Source organism: Halteromyces radiatus (genome assembly GCF_025201355.1).
Source record: "Halteromyces radiatus strain CBS 162.75 chromosome Unknown BX664scaffold_9, whole genome shotgun sequence".
Classification (NCBI taxonomy): Eukaryota; Fungi; Mucoromycota; class Mucoromycetes; order Mucorales; family Cunninghamellaceae; genus Halteromyces; species Halteromyces radiatus.
The window spans coordinates 285,470-302,744 of NW_026251695.1; the positions used below are offsets into that span (position 1 = coordinate 285,470).

The 17,275-nt window shown below is 32.6% G+C and overlaps 8 protein-coding genes across 8 annotated transcripts; 2 read left to right on the top strand and 6 right to left on the bottom strand.

Moving 5' to 3' along the window:
• Positions 1 to 77: 77 nt before the first annotated feature.
• On the bottom strand, positions 78 to 1,497 carry BX664DRAFT_341558 (ras family-domain-containing protein). Its single transcript, XM_051547019.1, has 7 exons — positions 1,397 to 1,497; positions 1,230 to 1,251; positions 1,101 to 1,111; positions 912 to 1,040; positions 780 to 846; positions 655 to 708; positions 78 to 588 (listed from the first exon to the last, which is right to left on the bottom strand). The coding sequence occupies exons 1-7, from the start codon at positions 1,427 to 1,429 to the stop codon at positions 266 to 268; spliced, it is 639 nt and encodes a 212-aa protein (XP_051396554.1). The 5' UTR covers positions 1,430 to 1,497; the 3' UTR covers positions 78 to 265.
• A 189-nt stretch (positions 1,498 to 1,686) lies between these two features.
• BX664DRAFT_341561 (rab-GTPase-TBC domain-containing protein) lies at positions 1,687 to 3,640 on the bottom strand. Its single transcript, XM_051547020.1, has 8 exons — positions 3,365 to 3,640; positions 3,237 to 3,289; positions 3,087 to 3,152; positions 2,927 to 3,021; positions 2,769 to 2,863; positions 2,556 to 2,657; positions 1,823 to 2,497; positions 1,687 to 1,760 (listed from the first exon to the last, which is right to left on the bottom strand). Exons 1-8 carry the CDS (start codon positions 3,577 to 3,579, stop codon positions 1,748 to 1,750), a joined length of 1,314 nt encoding a protein of 437 aa, XP_051396555.1. The 5' UTR covers positions 3,580 to 3,640; the 3' UTR covers positions 1,687 to 1,747.
• Positions 3,641 to 3,726: 86 nt separating this feature from the next.
• Positions 3,727 to 6,146, top strand: BX664DRAFT_341565 (phosphatidylinositol glycan anchor biosynthesis, class T precursor). Its single transcript, XM_051547021.1, has 10 exons — positions 3,727 to 3,961; positions 4,033 to 4,210; positions 4,277 to 4,541; positions 4,622 to 4,708; positions 4,782 to 5,052; positions 5,124 to 5,183; positions 5,251 to 5,466; positions 5,524 to 5,698; positions 5,778 to 5,822; positions 5,892 to 6,146. Exons 1-10 carry the CDS (start codon positions 3,769 to 3,771, stop codon positions 6,055 to 6,057), a joined length of 1,656 nt encoding a protein of 551 aa, XP_051396556.1. The 5' UTR covers positions 3,727 to 3,768; the 3' UTR covers positions 6,058 to 6,146.
• A 72-nt stretch (positions 6,147 to 6,218) lies between these two features.
• BX664DRAFT_203324 (uncharacterized protein) lies at positions 6,219 to 8,518 on the top strand. The gene is made up of 9 exons (XM_051540128.1): positions 6,219 to 6,558; positions 6,675 to 6,790; positions 6,886 to 6,935; positions 7,024 to 7,218; positions 7,278 to 7,475; positions 7,532 to 7,678; positions 7,738 to 7,932; positions 8,008 to 8,217; positions 8,307 to 8,518. Exons 1-9 carry the CDS (start codon positions 6,284 to 6,286, stop codon positions 8,409 to 8,411), a joined length of 1,491 nt encoding a protein of 496 aa, XP_051396557.1. The 5' UTR covers positions 6,219 to 6,283; the 3' UTR covers positions 8,412 to 8,518.
• Positions 8,519 to 8,729: 211 nt separating this feature from the next.
• BX664DRAFT_341573 (uncharacterized protein) lies at positions 8,730 to 10,239 on the bottom strand. Its single transcript, XM_051547022.1, has 4 exons — positions 9,486 to 10,239; positions 9,231 to 9,418; positions 9,039 to 9,175; positions 8,730 to 8,978 (listed from the first exon to the last, which is right to left on the bottom strand). The coding sequence occupies exons 1-4, from the start codon at positions 10,188 to 10,190 to the stop codon at positions 8,926 to 8,928; spliced, it is 1,083 nt and encodes a 360-aa protein (XP_051396558.1). The 5' UTR covers positions 10,191 to 10,239; the 3' UTR covers positions 8,730 to 8,925.
• A 488-nt stretch (positions 10,240 to 10,727) lies between these two features.
• BX664DRAFT_361993 (histidyl-tRNA synthetase) lies at positions 10,728 to 12,924 on the bottom strand. Its single transcript, XM_051548276.1, has 6 exons — positions 12,666 to 12,924; positions 12,130 to 12,585; positions 11,947 to 12,045; positions 11,626 to 11,847; positions 11,468 to 11,558; positions 10,728 to 11,402 (listed from the first exon to the last, which is right to left on the bottom strand). The coding sequence occupies exons 1-6, from the start codon at positions 12,867 to 12,869 to the stop codon at positions 10,834 to 10,836; spliced, it is 1,641 nt and encodes a 546-aa protein (XP_051396559.1). The 5' UTR covers positions 12,870 to 12,924; the 3' UTR covers positions 10,728 to 10,833.
• Positions 12,925 to 13,284: 360 nt separating this feature from the next.
• Positions 13,285 to 15,686, bottom strand: BX664DRAFT_203368 (uncharacterized protein). Its single transcript, XM_051540129.1, has 10 exons — positions 15,594 to 15,686; positions 15,186 to 15,531; positions 15,046 to 15,097; positions 14,919 to 14,929; positions 14,764 to 14,818; positions 14,447 to 14,702; positions 14,306 to 14,359; positions 14,110 to 14,214; positions 13,784 to 14,025; positions 13,285 to 13,690 (listed from the first exon to the last, which is right to left on the bottom strand). Exons 1-10 carry the CDS (start codon positions 15,679 to 15,681, stop codon positions 13,388 to 13,390), a joined length of 1,512 nt encoding a protein of 503 aa, XP_051396560.1. The 5' UTR covers positions 15,682 to 15,686; the 3' UTR covers positions 13,285 to 13,387.
• Positions 15,687 to 16,523: 837 nt separating this feature from the next.
• On the bottom strand, positions 16,524 to 17,274 carry BX664DRAFT_269589 (triose-phosphate transporter family-domain-containing protein; the record flags this gene model as incomplete). The annotated part of the gene is made up of 2 exons (XM_051541060.1): positions 16,524 to 16,644; positions 16,715 to 17,274. 2 exons carry the CDS (start codon positions 17,272 to 17,274, stop codon positions 16,524 to 16,526), a joined length of 681 nt encoding a protein of 226 aa, XP_051396561.1.
• Position 17,275: the final 1 nt, after the last annotated feature.

Genomic DNA, 17,275 nt, shown 5'->3' on the forward strand with positions numbered 1-17,275 from the left:
TATATTGTATTTTTTTTCCAGCGCAAACACGCAGAGTCAGAGCACTATTTACAAGACTGAATAAAAAAACAAACAAATAATTGTATAAATGCATATATTTTTATATATATTTGTTATATAAAAGATGGGGGGGGGGTAACTAATCAAGTAGAATCTACTGCTAATAATAATGATACTAATAATAATAAGAAGAGTAAAAAAAAATAATAATAATGATAATGATAAAAATGGATCAAAACTAATAACTAAAGTATATAATATGTAATCAACAGCATCCACCACCACCAGAAGAAGCATTACCAGAAGGAAGTGACGAATTGCCTTGAGAGGGAGCTAATTTAATACCATTCGATTCGCTTGATAGATCGATATCCCCACTTTGAATCTTCTTTTGAATAGTATGTGCTGTTTTGACAAAAGCTTCTTCCACATTATCAGCTGATTTAGCAGATGCTTCCAAAAAGAATAGATTGTTATCCTTTGCGAATTTTTCTCCTTCTTCCCTTGATACTTGACGTTTACTTTCCAAATCACTCTTGTTACCGATAACCATGATGACTGTATTTGGGTTGGCATGTTCACGTACATCTAAATGTCATAAAAAAAAAAAAAGATATCAATACCCTCCTTTCGCAATTATCCTTTCCTATTTACCTTGTAACCATGTTGACAAGTTTTCAAAAGTTTCACGTCTAGTAATATCATAAACTGTAATAAAGGATATACATTAGATGAGACTGCGCCAAAGAAGGGGAGGATGAAACACTTGTTTTTCTTACCTAATAGGGCTCCAGCAGCACCTCGATAATAACTACGAGTAATAGTTCGAAATGATTCTTGACCAGCCTATAGATATAATACCATAAATTTTCCTAAAAAAAAAAAAGACAAGGTAAAAGAGTTCAACTTACAGTATCCCAAATTTGTAATTTGATTTGTTGGTCATTAACAATGACAAACCGGGTACCAAAACCAACACCAATGGTCAAATCGTGAGCTGGCATGAACCGTTTATCCGTAAACTGTAAGAGAAGACAAGACTAAATAAATATAAAACGAGTAGTTAATATACAAGTTACTTTTTATTTTTCGTCATTTACCTTTCCAACACCTTCATAATGAATAAAATAAATAAATAATAATAATAATACAAAACATGCGGATTAGTTTCTTCTCTACCTCCTGTTTATTCCTTCTTTTTTTTTCTTCTTTTTCCTTTTTATACTTACCAGTGTCTCCGATAATGATATACTAAAAATTGTTAATCCATGTTAGTTTCATCAAGTAAACATACACACACATAGGTCATGGTTTGTTTTTTTTTGAATACAAATAAACATATACCTTTGTGTTTCTTTTTTATTTTTCATTCTATAATTCATTTTTTTTCTTTTACCTTGATGATATAACTATAAGCGTAATTCGACATTAAAAAAAAAAACAACTAAATATATATAAAAGAAAAGAAAAGAAAAAGAAAAGGAAAAGGAAAAAAAAAAAGACAGGACAACCAAAAGGGTTTTCCCAATGATCAATAAAACCCACGTGTGATATTCAGACGCCGCTGAATACTGCAACTTTTGTGCGAACGGTATCAAGCAACCCTAACATCAATGCACCGTTCCAACTATGATACACAAGAAAAAGTAAATAAAAAGAGAATGAAATTTCATTTTTCATTATAAAGAATAATAAAATCATAAGAGTTTATTTGAGTAGATGACAAATAAGTAATATACATAATTAACTAATACGACCAACTACAAATACAATAATAAAATAAATACATTTGAAAGTAGCAATTTTTTTTTTCTTTTCTTACCTTGATATAATATCTGGACGATGAGCAACAAGAATGGCTGCAGTTCCAAGGCCAACAGCACTGACGAGGATCATTTTCCAAGGAGGTGAAGAAGAATAGGTGAGGAAAGGAGGAATCATGTTGATTGACTTTGATGATTTGATCACGTCTAAATTAAGAGGCAAACGATCCAAAGGAGGTAAAGTTAGAACATCACAAGCTTGAGTTACCCATTCTTCTACATTATTTTCAAGTAGCTGTTGATATTGCTGTTGTTGTTGATGATGATGACGTTGTCTTGAAAGATAGATACTTGTTGTGGAAAACAGAAGAGAGTGGTGGGTATTGATGGAGGAGACTTGATCAAGAGCAACATTACCATACTTTTGAACCAATAGAGGATTCCATTTGTTTTCTAAATCAACCATCCATTTTATCCATCGTGTCACGTCTAAATGTCGTTGTTGTGGTAATTTGGAAAGATAACTGTGAACAGTACTGGGATCGTCCATTGAGAAATGGTTGAGAATGGTATCACGATGCATCATGACCAATGCTGCTGAGGCGTAAAGGGGCATCATTGGATTAGAGCTGAGGAATACGTCGAATAATTGATAGATGGAAGGTAAATCATCGAGATCGTGACTGAACCAAGTGATTACCCAACTAAGACAATAATAAGGAAGAACACCCGTCCTAACAATAAATAAAGTTATTAGTTAATAATCAATATAAAATAGATATAACTTGTTACATTTGAAGAAATTGATGTAGTTCTTCATCTTCTAATCTGAATAGGGTATCCAATAAAGTAAGTTCTCTTAGAATAGGTTCAAGAGATTCTAGCATCGCATCTGTTCATTATCGCCACAAAAAAGAAAAATATGTTAAGGACAAAATGAAATAAGTGATCAACTTTACATATGCATTGAAAAATGATAATAATAATAATAATAAAAAAGGATATCTGAGATAAAATAAAGCAACATGACCCATTAGTTGACTTGCTCCTTCCTGACTTTCAAATAAGAGTAAGAAAACTGTACATACATCATGGAATCCCTAAATCAAGAAACAAATGAAATCAAGTTAGAAATAGATTTATTTCTATTCTGAATCGATTACCTGATAATAATGTAACTTCGGATATTTTCGCAATACTTGAACAATCACGTGGTTGAGTTCTTTTTGAAGTTTTTTCTTTTTCTTTTCACTTAAACCTATGGATAATAAATAAAAAAAAAAATTAATATTATAAATCATTTTAATTTTATATATATATTACCTTTTGGATATGTACCAAGTGATCTTGCCACATCTAAAAGCACTTGTTGTTCGTCTTTATGCGGCACTATGATTAAATCAAACGTGATGATGATGAGGGCGGAGAATGGAAAAAAAAGAAGGATGACTGGAAGGTAGTAATCATACTTACTATAGTACTTTTTATTCTGTTTATTCCATTGAGGACAATGTAATAATAATGGCCTTTCATATATGAAAATAAAAATAATAACAATCAATATAAGTTGAAGATTGAAAAAGTAGTTTTTTTATCCTTACCATACTTTTCGACGTAAAGAGTTTGATACAAATCCATTAGGTTGGCGTCCAAGAAGTCTTAGTTTGTCAAGGTCTTGTATCTGAATAGCTTCCAAGATTTCGTCTTTTTTTCTTTGTTCCTGGAGTTCATCCTTGTCGTATTCTAGTTGTTGCTGCTGTATCTTGTCTTTCTTACCTCTTGTGGTTTGTTTCTTTTTTTTTCGTTGCCGTGCCATTGTAATGAAAAAGAGAAGAAAAAAAAAGCGGAGTGCTTCGAGTCCAATTTTTTTTTTCTTAACCTCCCATTTTTGTAAAAAAAAAAAAAAAAAAAAAAAAAAAAAAAAAAAAAAAAAAAAAAAATCGCGGCTTTCTTCCTCTTTTTTTTTTTTTTTTCTTTTCAACTTTTCCCCTCTAGACAACATATAATGCGTACCTTGGTATTACTATCGCCTATATTACTCAGTACTTTGTATTTATTTAATGTCACTAACGCGCAACAACAACAAGAAGAACGCTTTGATGAACAATTAGAATTGACCACTTTACCTGATGGTAAACTTTTGGCACATTTCGAGTTTACCACACATGTTGAAGCAAGTACTACAACGGATGCCTCAAGTAAGTAAATCATGTACCATTTATCAATAATATTCTCTTGTTTTTATTTTTTACTGATATAACATTATTAGTACTTGATTATAGTCTATTTCCCAAAGTGATTGGTCAAGTACTCCAAACCTATCAAGTACGTGATATGCATCTGACTTTTACACAAGGACGCTGGTTATATGAAGAATGGGGTTATCCACCATTATCGTCCTCAGGTACTGGAGTAGAACTATGGGCTTGGATGAATGATTCTGGAAGGTAAATCAACTTTAAATGGGAATATCATTTTTAACGTTTTTTTTTTTTTTTTTTTTTTTTTGATAGTGTGGATAAGAACTGGAAATCGTTGACAAATGTATTATCCGGATTATTTTGTGCATCTTTGAATTTTATCGATGAAACTTTGACAAATGAACCAAGATTATCATTTCGTCCTGAACCCATCAAAGGCAACAAGGATAATACCACTACTACTTTTTACAATGATAATTTGAATGACACAAGGTTACGATATGGCGCTTTACCTCATGAAAATGTGTGTACTGAAAATTTAACACCATGGATCAAATTACTTCCGTGTAAATCCAAAGTAAATTCTAATTACTTTTATGATATATATATATATATATATATATGACTCAACCATTTCTTTCTTTTTCTATCATTTAGGCTGGCGTTGCGACATTATTGAATGCTCACAAGATATATAACTCCAACTTTCACTCCATGTCAATTCATGCAGCTTCTATATGCAAGGTAATCATAATAAAAAAAGATCCTTTGTATCAGTCTTTTTTTTTTGATGATTTATATATATATATATATATAGGATCAAGATTGTACTGAACGAATACTACAATTGAAACAAACTGTCACTTCTGTTATGGATCCTGTCAGAGAAACAAGCCGTAGAGATTGGTCCTTATCTTCTATATTTGATCGCCAAGTCTCAGGATCTTGTCCAATGGCAAAAACAAGTCAAGTCAAGGTTATCACTAAAGAAGCAGCGTCATCTTATCAATTACAACCTCCTCCTATCAATACAATCACTATTGAATCAACACCGCCTTCTTTCTTGGCCCTTTATGACCTGCATCAAGGTAAAAGAGAAGAAGAAGAAACAGAAAAGATAAAGAATTCAAATACTCATATGGTTCTATTTTTGAAATAGTATCATCAAATGAAGAATTAAATATTAGAATGACATGGCCCGAATCTGTATTTGAATACCGTAAGTATACACGTATTGATATCATTTGATCCTTAGTGCTTATTCTTTTTTTTTAATATTACTTTAGCACTAGAACTTCATTCGAAGCCATTGGTAACTGCTCATCGATATTTTACGGGATATGGTCAAGAACATGGTGGATTACGCATTACTGTACACAATGATCATCCTGAAGAACATGTACCTGTAACATATTTTGATTCCATTCCATGGTTCCTTCGACTTTATCTCCATTCACTCAAAATACAAATCAATCAACAAGGAAAGAAGATGGATGAAGCAGGTAATTTAGATAGTTAGTGATCACTTGATTTGTTCTAATAATAATTCTTCGTATTAGATATCATTCAAGATATGTTTTATCAACCTGGCATTGATCGATCTCGACCCAATGTATTGGAATGTCAATTATTACTTCCTCCTCAATCTGTGGTAATTTTGACAATTGATTTTGAAAAAGTATTTTTAAAATATACAGAACATCGGCCTGATGCGAATCGAGGTTTTGACGTGGGGTAAGAATTATTTGATGGAAAAAGAAATGAATCATTTTTTTTAATGGGTTTATTTATTTATATAATATATGAAATTAAGATCTGCTGTGATAACTGTATGGGATAACAAGAGTCATGAACTTCAGTAAGCAAGAAAAAGAAAAAAAGAAAAAGAAAAAGGAATATGTATATTAACCACTCTTTTTTTTAATAGGACAAGGATATATACTGATACATTATTAGTTAGTCTTCCTACGCCTGATTTTAGTATGCCTTACAATGTGATTACTTTGACTTGTACTGTCATTGCTTTATTTTTTGGTTCTATCTTCAATTTACTTATTCGTAACTTTGTAATGGTGGATGACAAGGAAGATTAATCTAATATTATGCATATTACAATAATAATAAAACAATGGTTTTTTAGAAAAAGAGATTTTACTAGTTGGTTTTGAATCTCCGTACGTGATGCTTTTTTTTTTTTTTTTTTACATTTTACGATTTTTTTTTTTTTGTATTCTTTGTCTTTTTTTTTCCCAAACTAGATCCCATTCGTGTCTCTCTTTTTTTCTTTTTTTTTTTCTTTTCTTAATTCTAACAATAGCAATGCAAGACATACAGATGAACTTGGACTCTAGTCATCATGGAACTATTGTAGCTGAGGTACTGGCTTTACTAATATCTATTACCGATATTGATACATTACGCAACAGCGACATGAAAGCACGACTCGATAGTTTGACATATGAAGAACTATCCTCTTCCTCAACAGAAACACACCAAGTTCACAGCAATCAACAGTCAATGGGTATATCTACCAGTGATGATCCCTTAACTATACTTGATCCTACGATCCATAGTTTGGGTTACATGTATTTCATGTAAGTTTACATTTAATTGTGGGGTAAAAAAAATAATAATAATGATATAAATATTATTACAAGAAAACAAGACTCTAGAATATACACTAATCTATTTTTTTTTTTTTTTGGAATAGTACTGCACGATGTCTCAAAGCAACGGATCAACAAACGACTTTATACTTGTACAACACTCTGAATCAGTTTGCGAATGTAGCAGATTTGGAACAATTGAAATTGGCTGGTCCATCAAGTAAAATACTCTTATAGATTTGATTTGATTTTTTTTTTATGTATAATGGTGGATGTTGATTTTTTATTATTATTATTATTATCATTTGGAAATAGTGGAACGTATTGTCATGGCCTTGGATCATGTAGCCAAGATTCAAAATAATGTAAGATCAGTGATAAAAAGTGAACATAAAAAAAAAAAAAAAAAAAAAAAAAAAAAAAAAAAACTCATCCTATTATTCTTTTGTATAGGAATTACTGCCTTTGGTGCCACTTTATATCTTGATTACTCGATTATCATCGTCTGATACCACGGCTAACCTCAATTTATCTAATGGCATCTTGACCATTTTCCATCCAGCGTTAGCCAAACAATGTATCCTATCCAAAATGTATAGATACCCTTTATCCATATTGAACCATGATATTGTAAATGTAGATCCAGAGGTAAGAAATAATAATAATAAAAAGGTAAATCATTATGTCTAATTATCATTATTATTTAGACATACGGAACGACCATTCAACATTATCTTTCCTATCATTATTATGGAGGCATTCTTTATATTGGCAACAAAGAATTTGAAAAAGCATTTGATTTCTTCTCTTTGGTGGTATCAGCTCCTACTCAAAAAGCCGTTAGTGCCATTCAATTGGAAGCATACAAACGATATATCTTGGTATCTTTAATCCGTTATGGACAAGTAAGTAACTTCAACAATTATAGATATTTTTTACATTGAAAAATGTTATCTTATAGGTTTGTACGTTACCTCGATATGCATCCAATGCAATTGAAAAAATCATCCGGAAACGACATGCCCCTTATTTGAATTTGATGAATGCATTTGATGATATCAAGAAACTTATCTCTGTTATTCAAAAACATCATCAAGTGTTTGATTTGGTAAATTGGAAAAATTGGATCATTGATGGAAAATCTGAATCTATATTTATTATAAATAGGATGGTTTATTGGGATTGACAAAACAACTCATTCAAGCCAGTTATAGGCAAAAAATCAAAATGCTTACCAAGGTTTATGTCAAAGTTAAATTGGATGATATCTATGCTCAGCTCTCCGGCGATACTCCTCCTTCTCCTTCTACATCCTCTTATTTACTTTCCAAATATCAAGTCGAAACACTCCTGGTGGATATGGTAAATAATAATAATAATAAAAAATAGATATGGATATAATAAATTCATTATCTATTTTTTTTTTCATCATCATAGATTGGCAACAATGATATTCAAGCTAGTATATCGATTGTTTCTATGGATAATGGTTCTCAAGTCAAGATGGTTCATTTTGATGAAGAACAAGGATCTGTACCTTTCTCTGATCAACGTTTAGAACAAGCCATCATCAACATTACACGTATCAATGATCAACTATCAAAAGTTGATCAACGAGAAGGACTCAATAAGGACTTTCAAAGCAAGGTAAAAAAAAAAAAATCAGGAGATGAGCCATGAAAAAAGGAAAAAGTTTGTTAATTCATTTTTTTCTTATTCTTTTTCTTCTTTTATAGTATATGGTGTTAAGCGCCAATGGCGGTCAACTTGCCTCTTCCTCTTCTGCGTTTGATGAAGATATGGATGTTCCTCTGGATGAAGATACCAAAAGATATATGTAGTGGCAGTCGTTTGTACTATGATTCCTTAGATGTAGACCCCATAGTTAGTCCTTCCATACATTTTACTTTTTTTTTTGGTAATAAAGCTTTCTTTTTTTTCTTTGCGAATAAGAGTTTATATCTACAGCATGGTTTCTTTCAATCGATGATGATGATGATGTGTGATATGATCCACCTATGTTTTGCCTGTGATAATGTCTGTATAAAAAACTTCCAGTACTGCAATAAACGATCCTACGATACTTCTTCCATTTTTGATGACCTTTGGATAAATAGATAAAATGATGTATAGGATGATTCACAAGATGAATTATTCTATTTGAGTGTATATGGGTTTTGTTCTTTATTGAATGAAGAATAACAAATAAATCAAAAAACAAAAGTGGTATCACGACTATAAAAAAAAATGCAGTATGTATGTATCTATGTATATATGAGTAGTCATTGGAGAGATATTGAGTGGACAATGATGAAGTATAGGAATGAATAATAAATAAAAATAAATTACAAATGTCTAAGATTTTTGTTGTTGTAATTCATCCACAGCTAAGGCACCTGTTTTAACACCTAAAAAAAAAAATGAATAGTATTAGTAATTTGTTTGATCAAAAACTTTATTATACTTACTTTCACTGAGAGGAGGAGCAGATTTCACCTTTTTCTTTTTCTTGATCTTTGGTTCTTTGCTGGATGGTTTTCGTATCACACTAACAGGTACAGGAGATTTGTGGACCAAAAAGGTAGAAATAGAACCCATGAATAATCTAAAATAATAAATAATTAAGTCATATCATTCTATCTATATATAATATACCTTACCCTTTCACTGAGTTTCGTCCTCGGCTACCACATACCACCAAGGTCAAAGGTAATGATAAAATCATGTTATATAATACGTCCTTGATTCTACCAACAATAGTATATGTCCTAACTTTGATGTTAAATAATAACATTTGTCCTAGAACTGACTTGGCCATTTCCGTCACCTTTTCCGACCCCATTTTCAACTAAATAAAAAAGAGATTAAGTACTATTTATTCCTATATGTCAAAAAAAAAAAAAAAAAAAACTTACTTCTGATTTGAGGGAGAGACCAGCTTTTTTGACAGCATCAGGATTATCTTCACGATTGACAGCTGCCACAATATGTAATTCATCCCCATCACGCATCATAGTGCCCATGACCCATTCCATAGCATAAAAACTTTCATCGGAGAAATCACAAGCAACCATATAAGCACGAGAACGTCTTCGAGGAGTCATATCTTCCTCATCCAATAACATAGTTCCTGTGGATCCAGCGCCATACATCATGGTGACAATATATCGATCGTTCTTTTGTATCAAGCTAGGTTCGGAGAAGACCAAAAGTTGTTTGCCACGTTCACCTTTCCTTTTGGTGGTAGAAGCTCGGCGTAATTGAGATTTTTTGGAAGAAGGACTACTGGTATCGGGGGTCATATCTTGCGTAAAAGGTATATGTTTGTTGGCTTCTGTGGTTTGCCATAAACGTTCTTGTTGGATCAGATCTTCCTCATCCTCATCGGAAGAAGACGGTGATGATAAAAAGACTTCCCGTTCATCAGTTGGTGTTTGTTCATCTTCAGATGATAAGAGAAGAATGTTAGGATCGGGTTTATCTTGAATAATGGCCGGTGATACCAAAGGTGTTTCAAGTTTGTTCAAATGTTGCATTTCTTGTACAAGTGTCTCATGGTGTTGATCGGATGTATGTACCGGTTCTTCCGTCGTTAAAGGATGTTGACCAGAGTAATGCATCAATGGTTGTGAATTTTGTTTTAAAAAAAAAAAAAGAATAAAGAAAAAAGACACAAAAAAGAATAGAAACAAAAAGGGAAAAAAGCAGAAAATTTTTTTTTCTTCTTCTTTTATTCTAAAAAGGTAGAACTTTTCATGATAAGAAAAAGACCAGACTCGGCCGGAAGCCAAAAAACCTACACAAATAGGATCATCGCATTTCCTTACCATGCATTAAACCACCGCTGTTTTATTTCTTTATTTGGTCGATTATATTGAAAAAGAACGGGCCATCATCCCATTTTGTTTCCATCCATTCAAACTCCATTCAGTTCCTATCTGATGTCTCTTTTTTTTTTTTTCTTTAAAGCCATTGTTTAATTAATGGTAAGGGAATAAGTCTTATATGTTATTTATTATCATATTGTATTTCTGCATCATACTCGGATAAGAATTTTCCCATCATATTTTTGTACGTCGGTCATCCCGATATCATCACCTGTCATACTTCATCAAGTATTACCGTAAAAGTATATTAGATATATATATATATATATATAAAGAGGAATGATTTTTTTTTATTCAGGTAACACGAATCATTTTTTTTTTTTAAGAAAAAAAAAAGAAGACAAAAAAAGTATCTAAAAAATAATAATAACCTAATCTAGAGTTGAGCCAATTTTGATTTGAGTGTAGCAACCATTTCATCACGAGTAATAGAAATACCACCACCTTGAGATTCATCTTTAGAGCGCATATCCTTGATCCTAACCAAACCTTTTTCCAATTCATCCGTACCAATGATCACTGCTAAGGGAATATGATCCTTTTCACACACTGCAAATTGCTTGTCCAATTTGGGTTTGGTCTTGAACATAAAGGATGCCTTGATATCATTATCCCATAATTCCTTTGCCAATTGCATACGTTCTTTCAGTAAAGAATCACCAACAGAGATAACGTACACTTCCGTTTCATTGCTCTTGATATCTGCACTTTGTTGTTTAGCCATCAAGATAGAGAATACACGTTCAACACCAATAGAGACACCAACACAAGGGATCTTCAAATTGGGTTCTCCCTTCTTGTTCGTACCACTAAACATACCCACCAAGTTGTCATATCGTCCACCAGCCGCAATGGATCCAACACCCACAGTAGATTCATCTAATTCATCTTCTTCACCATTCTTATTCTTCTTTTTCTTCTTGTCATCTACGACACCATCTTGTTCTAATAAATATAAAAAAAAAATTAGCTTGTTTCCTCTATTTTTTTTTTCCTATCAATGAACTTACTGGGTGGAGGTGCTGATTTTTCAGTAACTGCTTCATAGATAATCCCGGTATAATAATCCAAACCACGAGCCAAACTGAGATCAAATGACATCTAATAAAAAAAATTATGTTTGAGCATATGTATTGTTATTATTCCAATTATCATCAAGCTAACTTACCAAATGAGTAATTTCAAAAGCATCCATAAAATCAAATAGTAATCCCATATCAGCAAGACCTTCCGCGGCATTCTTGTTTTTGGTCAACACTTCATCTTGTAATAATTTTTCCAATAAATCACGGCTTCCCTTCAACTTGACATATTCCCCAATCTTATCTGCCACTTCAGCATCCAATCCCTTTTCTTGAGTCATTTCCTTCTTGACATCTTCCCAAGGTAACTAGTTGTAATCAATAATAATAACAACAATAATAAAAGATGTGAGTCGCTTGTACCCGTTTCATCGATTTTTTTGTTTCATCCTTTTTTTTTGTTTTACCTTGTCTAATTTGTCGACTGCTGATGAGATAGGTCGAATGTTGGCTTCAGGTACACCGCACACTTGGAAAATACCATCCAAAATTTTTCTGTGATTGAGCTATGAAACAAAAAAAAAAAAAAAAAAAAGTAAGGACATTTATCCACAAACCAATTCAATAAATACTTTTTTTTTTTTTTTTACCTTGACAGTAAATTTGCCCAAATCAAGATTGGTAAGAGCTTCACACAAGATACGTAAGATTTCAGCGTCAGGAATCATAGGATCATAAGAACCAGCAATATCGAAATCACATTGATAGAATTCACGCATACGACCCTTGGTCATAGCAGGTTGGTCTCGTCGGTATACCTTGGCAATATGGTATCTTTTCAAGTTTTGATATTCTTTCCCGTTCATGGCCAAAAACCGAGCAAAAGGCACTGTCAGATCGTATCGAAGAGAACATTCTTCTCCACCTTGATCAGCCAAATCGTAAATCAATTTGGAATCTTCACCATACTTGCCACTCAAGATTTCCTTCAGTTCAAACACAGGAGTATCGATAGTCACAGCACCATGTTTTTTGAATACCTTGGTAATAGTTGAGAATACCTTTTCTCGAATAGCCATTTCCTTATCATTATAATCTTTTGTTCCCTAATAGAAAAAAAAAAAGAAGGAATATTTAAATTGAGTTGATTGTTGTATTTATAGACAAAATGAATTAATGGTTATACCTTGGCAGTCTTGAGAGTAAATGAGTTTTTGGCTGTCTTTGTCTTTTTAACACCTTCCAAACCAGCTAATTCTTGATGAAGTGTACGTAAAATGGCAGCTTCAGGTTCAACCACAGTCTTTTCGGCACCTTCTGCTTTTAATTGTCGTACTTTAGCAGCTTGTACTTCAATAGCTTGAGTTAATTCTTCTTTTCGGTCAGCCATCGTTGTTTTTCTTTAGAAAAAAATAAAAAAAAAAATAAAGGAGTAATAGTATAAAGAATAAAAAAAAAAAAAGGGCAGTTTACTCTCTGACCAAGAGGCTTATAAGAAAGAAGTAATTGGGTGGCAGTTTCCAACCCCGCTGTCATTTTTTTTTTCTGACACTGACTCATACAAGAGTATACTGACTGAACAAACATAGTAGAGACTAAAATCAGATGATGATAAGAAATGTTGACAGGTGATGACTATTGATTATAGGTATGGAATCACAAATGAGAAAAAAAAAATGAAGAGATCGCTTGCAACAGGTCGTCAATGTTTGTTATGACTCATTACATTTTATTTTGGCCGATAGGTAACACGAACACTCCCTTTTTTTTTTTCTGAAATGCATAACAGTTAACTAGCATTAAAATAACTAGATGAATAAATTATAGAGTTTATTCAAATTAATATGATACATATTTTCGAAATAATAATACACAAAAGTGGGATAATAATAAAAAAAAAAAGGGATGTTATTCATCACCATGAGGTTTACTGTAATCAGTGGATTGATAAACAGTAGGTTTGATGGTTTCTGTGATGCCTTGATGGAAGTTTTCAGGTAGTCGAGTGTGATCATCGATTGCCTTTTTATTATCTAAAAAGGGGGATGGCACGCTGGAGATATTGTTGGTGTAAATGGGTGTATCCGTTGTATGATCAGGAAGATCATAAATAGGTATATGAGATCGAGGATCCAATTTTTCCAATTCAAATTGTCTTTTTTGCTTTTTCTTGCGATACATAAAGAATAATCCCCCAGCTATGGCTCCAAGCTATCATCATCATCATCAATAAAGAAAAAAAATGAATGAACAAATGATTGTCGTATGATAGTTTTTTTTTTTTTTTTTTTTTGGATAACTTACACCGACCACCACAGCTGCTACAGCAATCCCGGCAATAGCATTAGTAGATAAACCTTGAGAATCTACATTGTTATTACTATTTCCATCGGATGGGATGTCACCACTACTGCTATTGGTTGGAGGAGGACTGTGCCATACAGGCTGCGATGCATTACTTACATCCATGATATTGACGTCTCTATGTAGTTGTAAATTTTGATCAAATCCAAACATAATGAAGATATAATTCTTGTAACTAACAGCTGTTTATTATTATTATTATTTTTTTTTTTAAAAAAAAGAAAACTGGTGAGCACCAAGGTATGTGGTGATAGATGATGACTTACCAGCATGTGCAGATCGTTTTCCAGCGCCACCCGTAAGATTAAGTAGAGTATACTGTTTAGCAGCATAATCGTATGAATAGGCATAATCATCAGGAATGGTATTGACTAAATATATAGAAAAAAAAAGGATCAGAATGGATGTATTACAAAATACCATCAAATCTACGTTATGATAGCCTTGGATAACAAAATGTACCTTGGCCAACAAAAACACTTCCACCATAAACCAAGATTTTAGTAGATCCAGGAACTATCCAAAAAAAAAAAAATTAGGATCGGATAGTCATCCTCCGCTCTTTTTTTTTTTTTTTTTTTTTTTTTTTTTTTTGCTACTTACTGAGAGTTGCTGTGTGGTATGCACGTGCGCTGACATTCTGATTGGAAGTGGCGGTATCAGTTCCCCAAGCGGATGTATTGGTATTAAACCATCGTACTTGGTGCATATCTACACCTTGACCATTATCAGAGTTAGTAAGGGGTGTGTTTTCAAATCCTCCAATGATATAAATGACATGATCAGATCCCATAGTGGCTGTATATGCGTAACGAACATTTTTGTTGACAGTATCTCCAGGAATTGCAGTCCATTGATTCTATCAATTGATGATGATGGTTAGTAAAAAGAAAAAAAAGTGTCATCTTAATCATACATACCGCTCCATAGTTATAGTTGTATACGACGTTATCAGCATGGTAACTAGTATCATTTCTATATGATTAACAAAAAAAAAAAAAATTGGAAGGTAGAAATGATGGGTAAGTAATTGTCTACTGCTAGAAATATTTGAATGTGTTCCTGTTAAACTTACATGTTACCACCCTATTAAATTTAATGACAATATAAATATATAAGTAATTCATCTTTGTATGTATATTTATTTTCCTTTTTTTTTTTTAAAAAAAAAAAAAAAAAGGAGTATAATCAAGCGCACTTACCCAGGTCCATAAATCTTGAGTATTATCATTGTTCACGATACCACCAATTGCTCTATAATTGAAATAAAAATTAGAGTTAAGTGCCTTTTTCCTTCAAAAAAAAAAAAAAAAAAATAGAAGAAATATATATCTATACGTACGTATATTGTCCATAATCCTGGATGGAAGTCCATGTATTACTTGGTGGATCGAATTCAATGAGAGGATTGTAAAGAAAATTGCTAGCACCACCTCCATAAACGATGAATTTGCCATGATTAGCGATACTTGAAGTCAAAGCAGCACCTCTGGCTTCCACAAGACTTGATCCAGTGGTGCCTGTGATGATTGTCCAGTTAGATTGCGCGGTAGTTAAATTCCCATTAAAGTCAAAACTACTCATGTCAAGTGAGAAAAAGTCATTGGTAGGGTTTAGAAAATTGGATCCTTGATATTGACCAGTATTACCACCAAAACAATACACCTTTTCCAATACTAGAGAACAACCTAATCATAATAAAAATGTGTTATAAAAAAAATTTCAAGTAACAAAAGCTATTCATACGTACTGATGAAAGCTCTAGGAGCAACAGCGTCTGCTAATGATAAAATGACATGATCAAGTAATAAGAATAAAACACAAGGTAGTAATTTCATCAATATTATTCAAATCGAAGAAAAGAGAAAAAGAAAAAAAAAAAAAAAAAAAAAAAAAAAAAACTTCAATCTCTTATACAAAAAGAGCAGCCCGCAAACTGGGCTTGGACGATGGTGCAACGTTGTTCATCTTGCTTTCTATACGCCAGTTTGTATGAATCAAACCAAAATAGGAAATGAAGCTTGTATTTTAGCTTAAATTTGGTGGTATACAATTTCTGCCTCTTACACTTCATTAACACCGCCTACTTACCAAAAGTGAACAATATAAACCATTGGTTTTTTTTTTATTCCTTCGATGTAATGGAATAGATCCTAGATGCATGTTGACGAGAATGGATCCAAGTATATGCATACATCCTCAATTTTTTTTTTTTTTTACCTCATAATACTTCTGCCAGGTCTCCGCTCAATTTATTTCTGTTATACTGTCAGTTTGTACAACTATATCCTGGAGACACGATATCATTATCCAGCTTTACTTCTACCTCCACACTTTACTATCCACAAAATGTCCTTCACACATCAATAGTTTGATTATAACAATGGTATATTTTATTTCAGTTTTCAAATCATCTAACATTAGACACATATTGGTTTTCCATGATAACTAATTTACGATCACAGAAGGAAGAAACCAATGAAAAAAAAAGTCTTGCATAATGCAATCTAGCGTCAACGTCACATTAGCCTTTTGTATTCATATTCATCATCCAGTCGTTGTACCCATATCCATCAATATCTGATGCATCCATCGTAGCAAAATAATCATTGAAGATTCACTGAAATGTATACATAAAAAAAAAGACAATTTATTGATTATCTAACGTCATACAGAAAAGCTAATCTTCTAATTTTCTAGACATGGTCATTGGTATCATTTGGTATTGTCCTTTGTCTTGATTTGATTTCGATAACTTGTAGTAGTTGTAACCAATAATACCAGCAATAGAAATAATCAATCTATTCAAAAAAAAAAAAAAAAAGAGTCAATATCATTCAATCCTTCCCTCTCTTTTTGTGTACATCTTACCCAAGGATATTTTTGGTGGTAAGTACATCACCATAGATAATCACAGATAAAGAGATGACAACGATTTCCTTACTAATACCAGCCACACTGAGGGTCACGGTGTTTGTACTCTTAATCAGTGCCAATTCAGATAACAACATGGCAAAGGCCAAGAATCCACCAATTGCCATCAGACCAAAGGATTCCATCACATGGTAGATATTGTCAAAATGTTCAGATTGTCGAAACTGATCCATAGGGTGTTCCAACAACAAGCTAAGAGTCAACATGGTTATAAACATGACGGGACTAAGATAATACAAGGTGGCAATGGGGCTGCTGATGCCAATACGATCTTGTTGTAATAGCAATTGGGTCAAATTCCATCGTAAACCAGAAACAACCGCGGCGACCAGCACCAGTATAAACCCAACCATATCGAATTTCGTTTCACCTTCTACCGTCAGAAACACACCGAACACAATCACCATGATGATCGCAATCAATGTCACTCTTGGCTTTTCAAATCCAAATAGAAATGAGAATAACAAAACCCATACCGGTGTGCTTGATTTCACCATC

Bases quoted from the DNA above. Each gene is read 5' to 3' on its own strand.
- BX664DRAFT_341558 (XM_051547019.1), bottom strand. From the start codon at position 1,429: ATGTCGAATTACGCTTATAGTTATATCATCAAG. The intron at 1,252-1,396 runs GTAAAAGAAAAA...AACAATTTTTAG, and splicing joins CTTATAGTTATATCATCAAG to TATATCATTATCGGAGACAC. The intron at 589-654 runs GTAAATAGGAAA...TATGACATTTAG, and splicing joins CTTGTCAACATGGTTACAAG to ATGTACGTGAACATGCCAAC.
- BX664DRAFT_341561 (XM_051547020.1), bottom strand. From the start codon at position 3,579: ATGGCACGGCAACGAAAAAAAAAGAAACAAACCACAAGAGGTAAGAAA. The intron at 2,864-2,926 runs GTAATCGATTCA...TTCTTGATTTAG, and splicing joins CGAAGTTACATTATTATCAG to GGATTCCATGATGTATGTAC. The intron at 2,498-2,555 runs GTAACAAGTTAT...ATTTATTGTTAG, and splicing joins CTACATCAATTTCTTCAAAT to GACGGGTGTTCTTCCTTATT.
- BX664DRAFT_341565 (XM_051547021.1), top strand. From the start codon at position 3,769: ATGCGTACCTTGGTATTACTATCGCCTATATTACTCAGTACTTTGTAT. The intron at 3,962-4,032 runs GTAAGTAAATCA...TAACATTATTAG, and splicing joins TACTACAACGGATGCCTCAA to TACTTGATTATAGTCTATTT. The intron at 5,184-5,250 runs GTAAGTATACAC...ATATTACTTTAG, and splicing joins CGAATCTGTATTTGAATACC to CACTAGAACTTCATTCGAAG.
- BX664DRAFT_203324 (XM_051540128.1), top strand. From the start codon at position 6,284: ATGCAAGACATACAGATGAACTTGGACTCTAGTCATCATGGAACTATT. The intron at 7,679-7,737 runs GTAAATTGGAAA...TATTATAAATAG, and splicing joins ATCATCAAGTGTTTGATTTG to GATGGTTTATTGGGATTGAC. The intron at 8,218-8,306 runs GTAAAAAAAAAA...CTTCTTTTATAG, and splicing joins ATAAGGACTTTCAAAGCAAG to TATATGGTGTTAAGCGCCAA.
- BX664DRAFT_341573 (XM_051547022.1), bottom strand. From the start codon at position 10,190: ATGCATTACTCTGGTCAACATCCTTTAACGACGGAAGAACCGGTACAT. The intron at 9,419-9,485 runs GTAAGTTTTTTT...TTTTTTATTTAG, and splicing joins GTCTCTCCCTCAAATCAGAA to TTGAAAATGGGGTCGGAAAA. The intron at 8,979-9,038 runs GTAAGTATAATA...TTTTTTTTTTAG, and splicing joins TGCTCCTCCTCTCAGTGAAA to GTGTTAAAACAGGTGCCTTA.
- BX664DRAFT_361993 (XM_051548276.1), bottom strand. From the start codon at position 12,869: ATGGCTGACCGAAAAGAAGAATTAACTCAAGCTATTGAAGTACAAGCT. The intron at 12,586-12,665 runs GTATAACCATTA...TTTTTCTATTAG, and splicing joins TTACTCTCAAGACTGCCAAG to GGAACAAAAGATTATAATGA. The intron at 11,848-11,946 runs GTAAAACAAAAA...GATTACAACTAG, and splicing joins CAGTCGACAAATTAGACAAG to TTACCTTGGGAAGATGTCAA.
- BX664DRAFT_203368 (XM_051540129.1), bottom strand. From the start codon at position 15,681: ATGAAATTACTACCTTGTGTTTTATTCTTATTACTTGATCATGTCATT. The intron at 15,532-15,593 runs GTACGTATGAAT...TATTATGATTAG, and splicing joins TGCTCCTAGAGCTTTCATCA to GTTGTTCTCTAGTATTGGAA. The intron at 13,691-13,783 runs GTAAGTTATCCA...TGATGATGATAG, and splicing joins TAGCAGCTGTGGTGGTCGGT to CTTGGAGCCATAGCTGGGGG.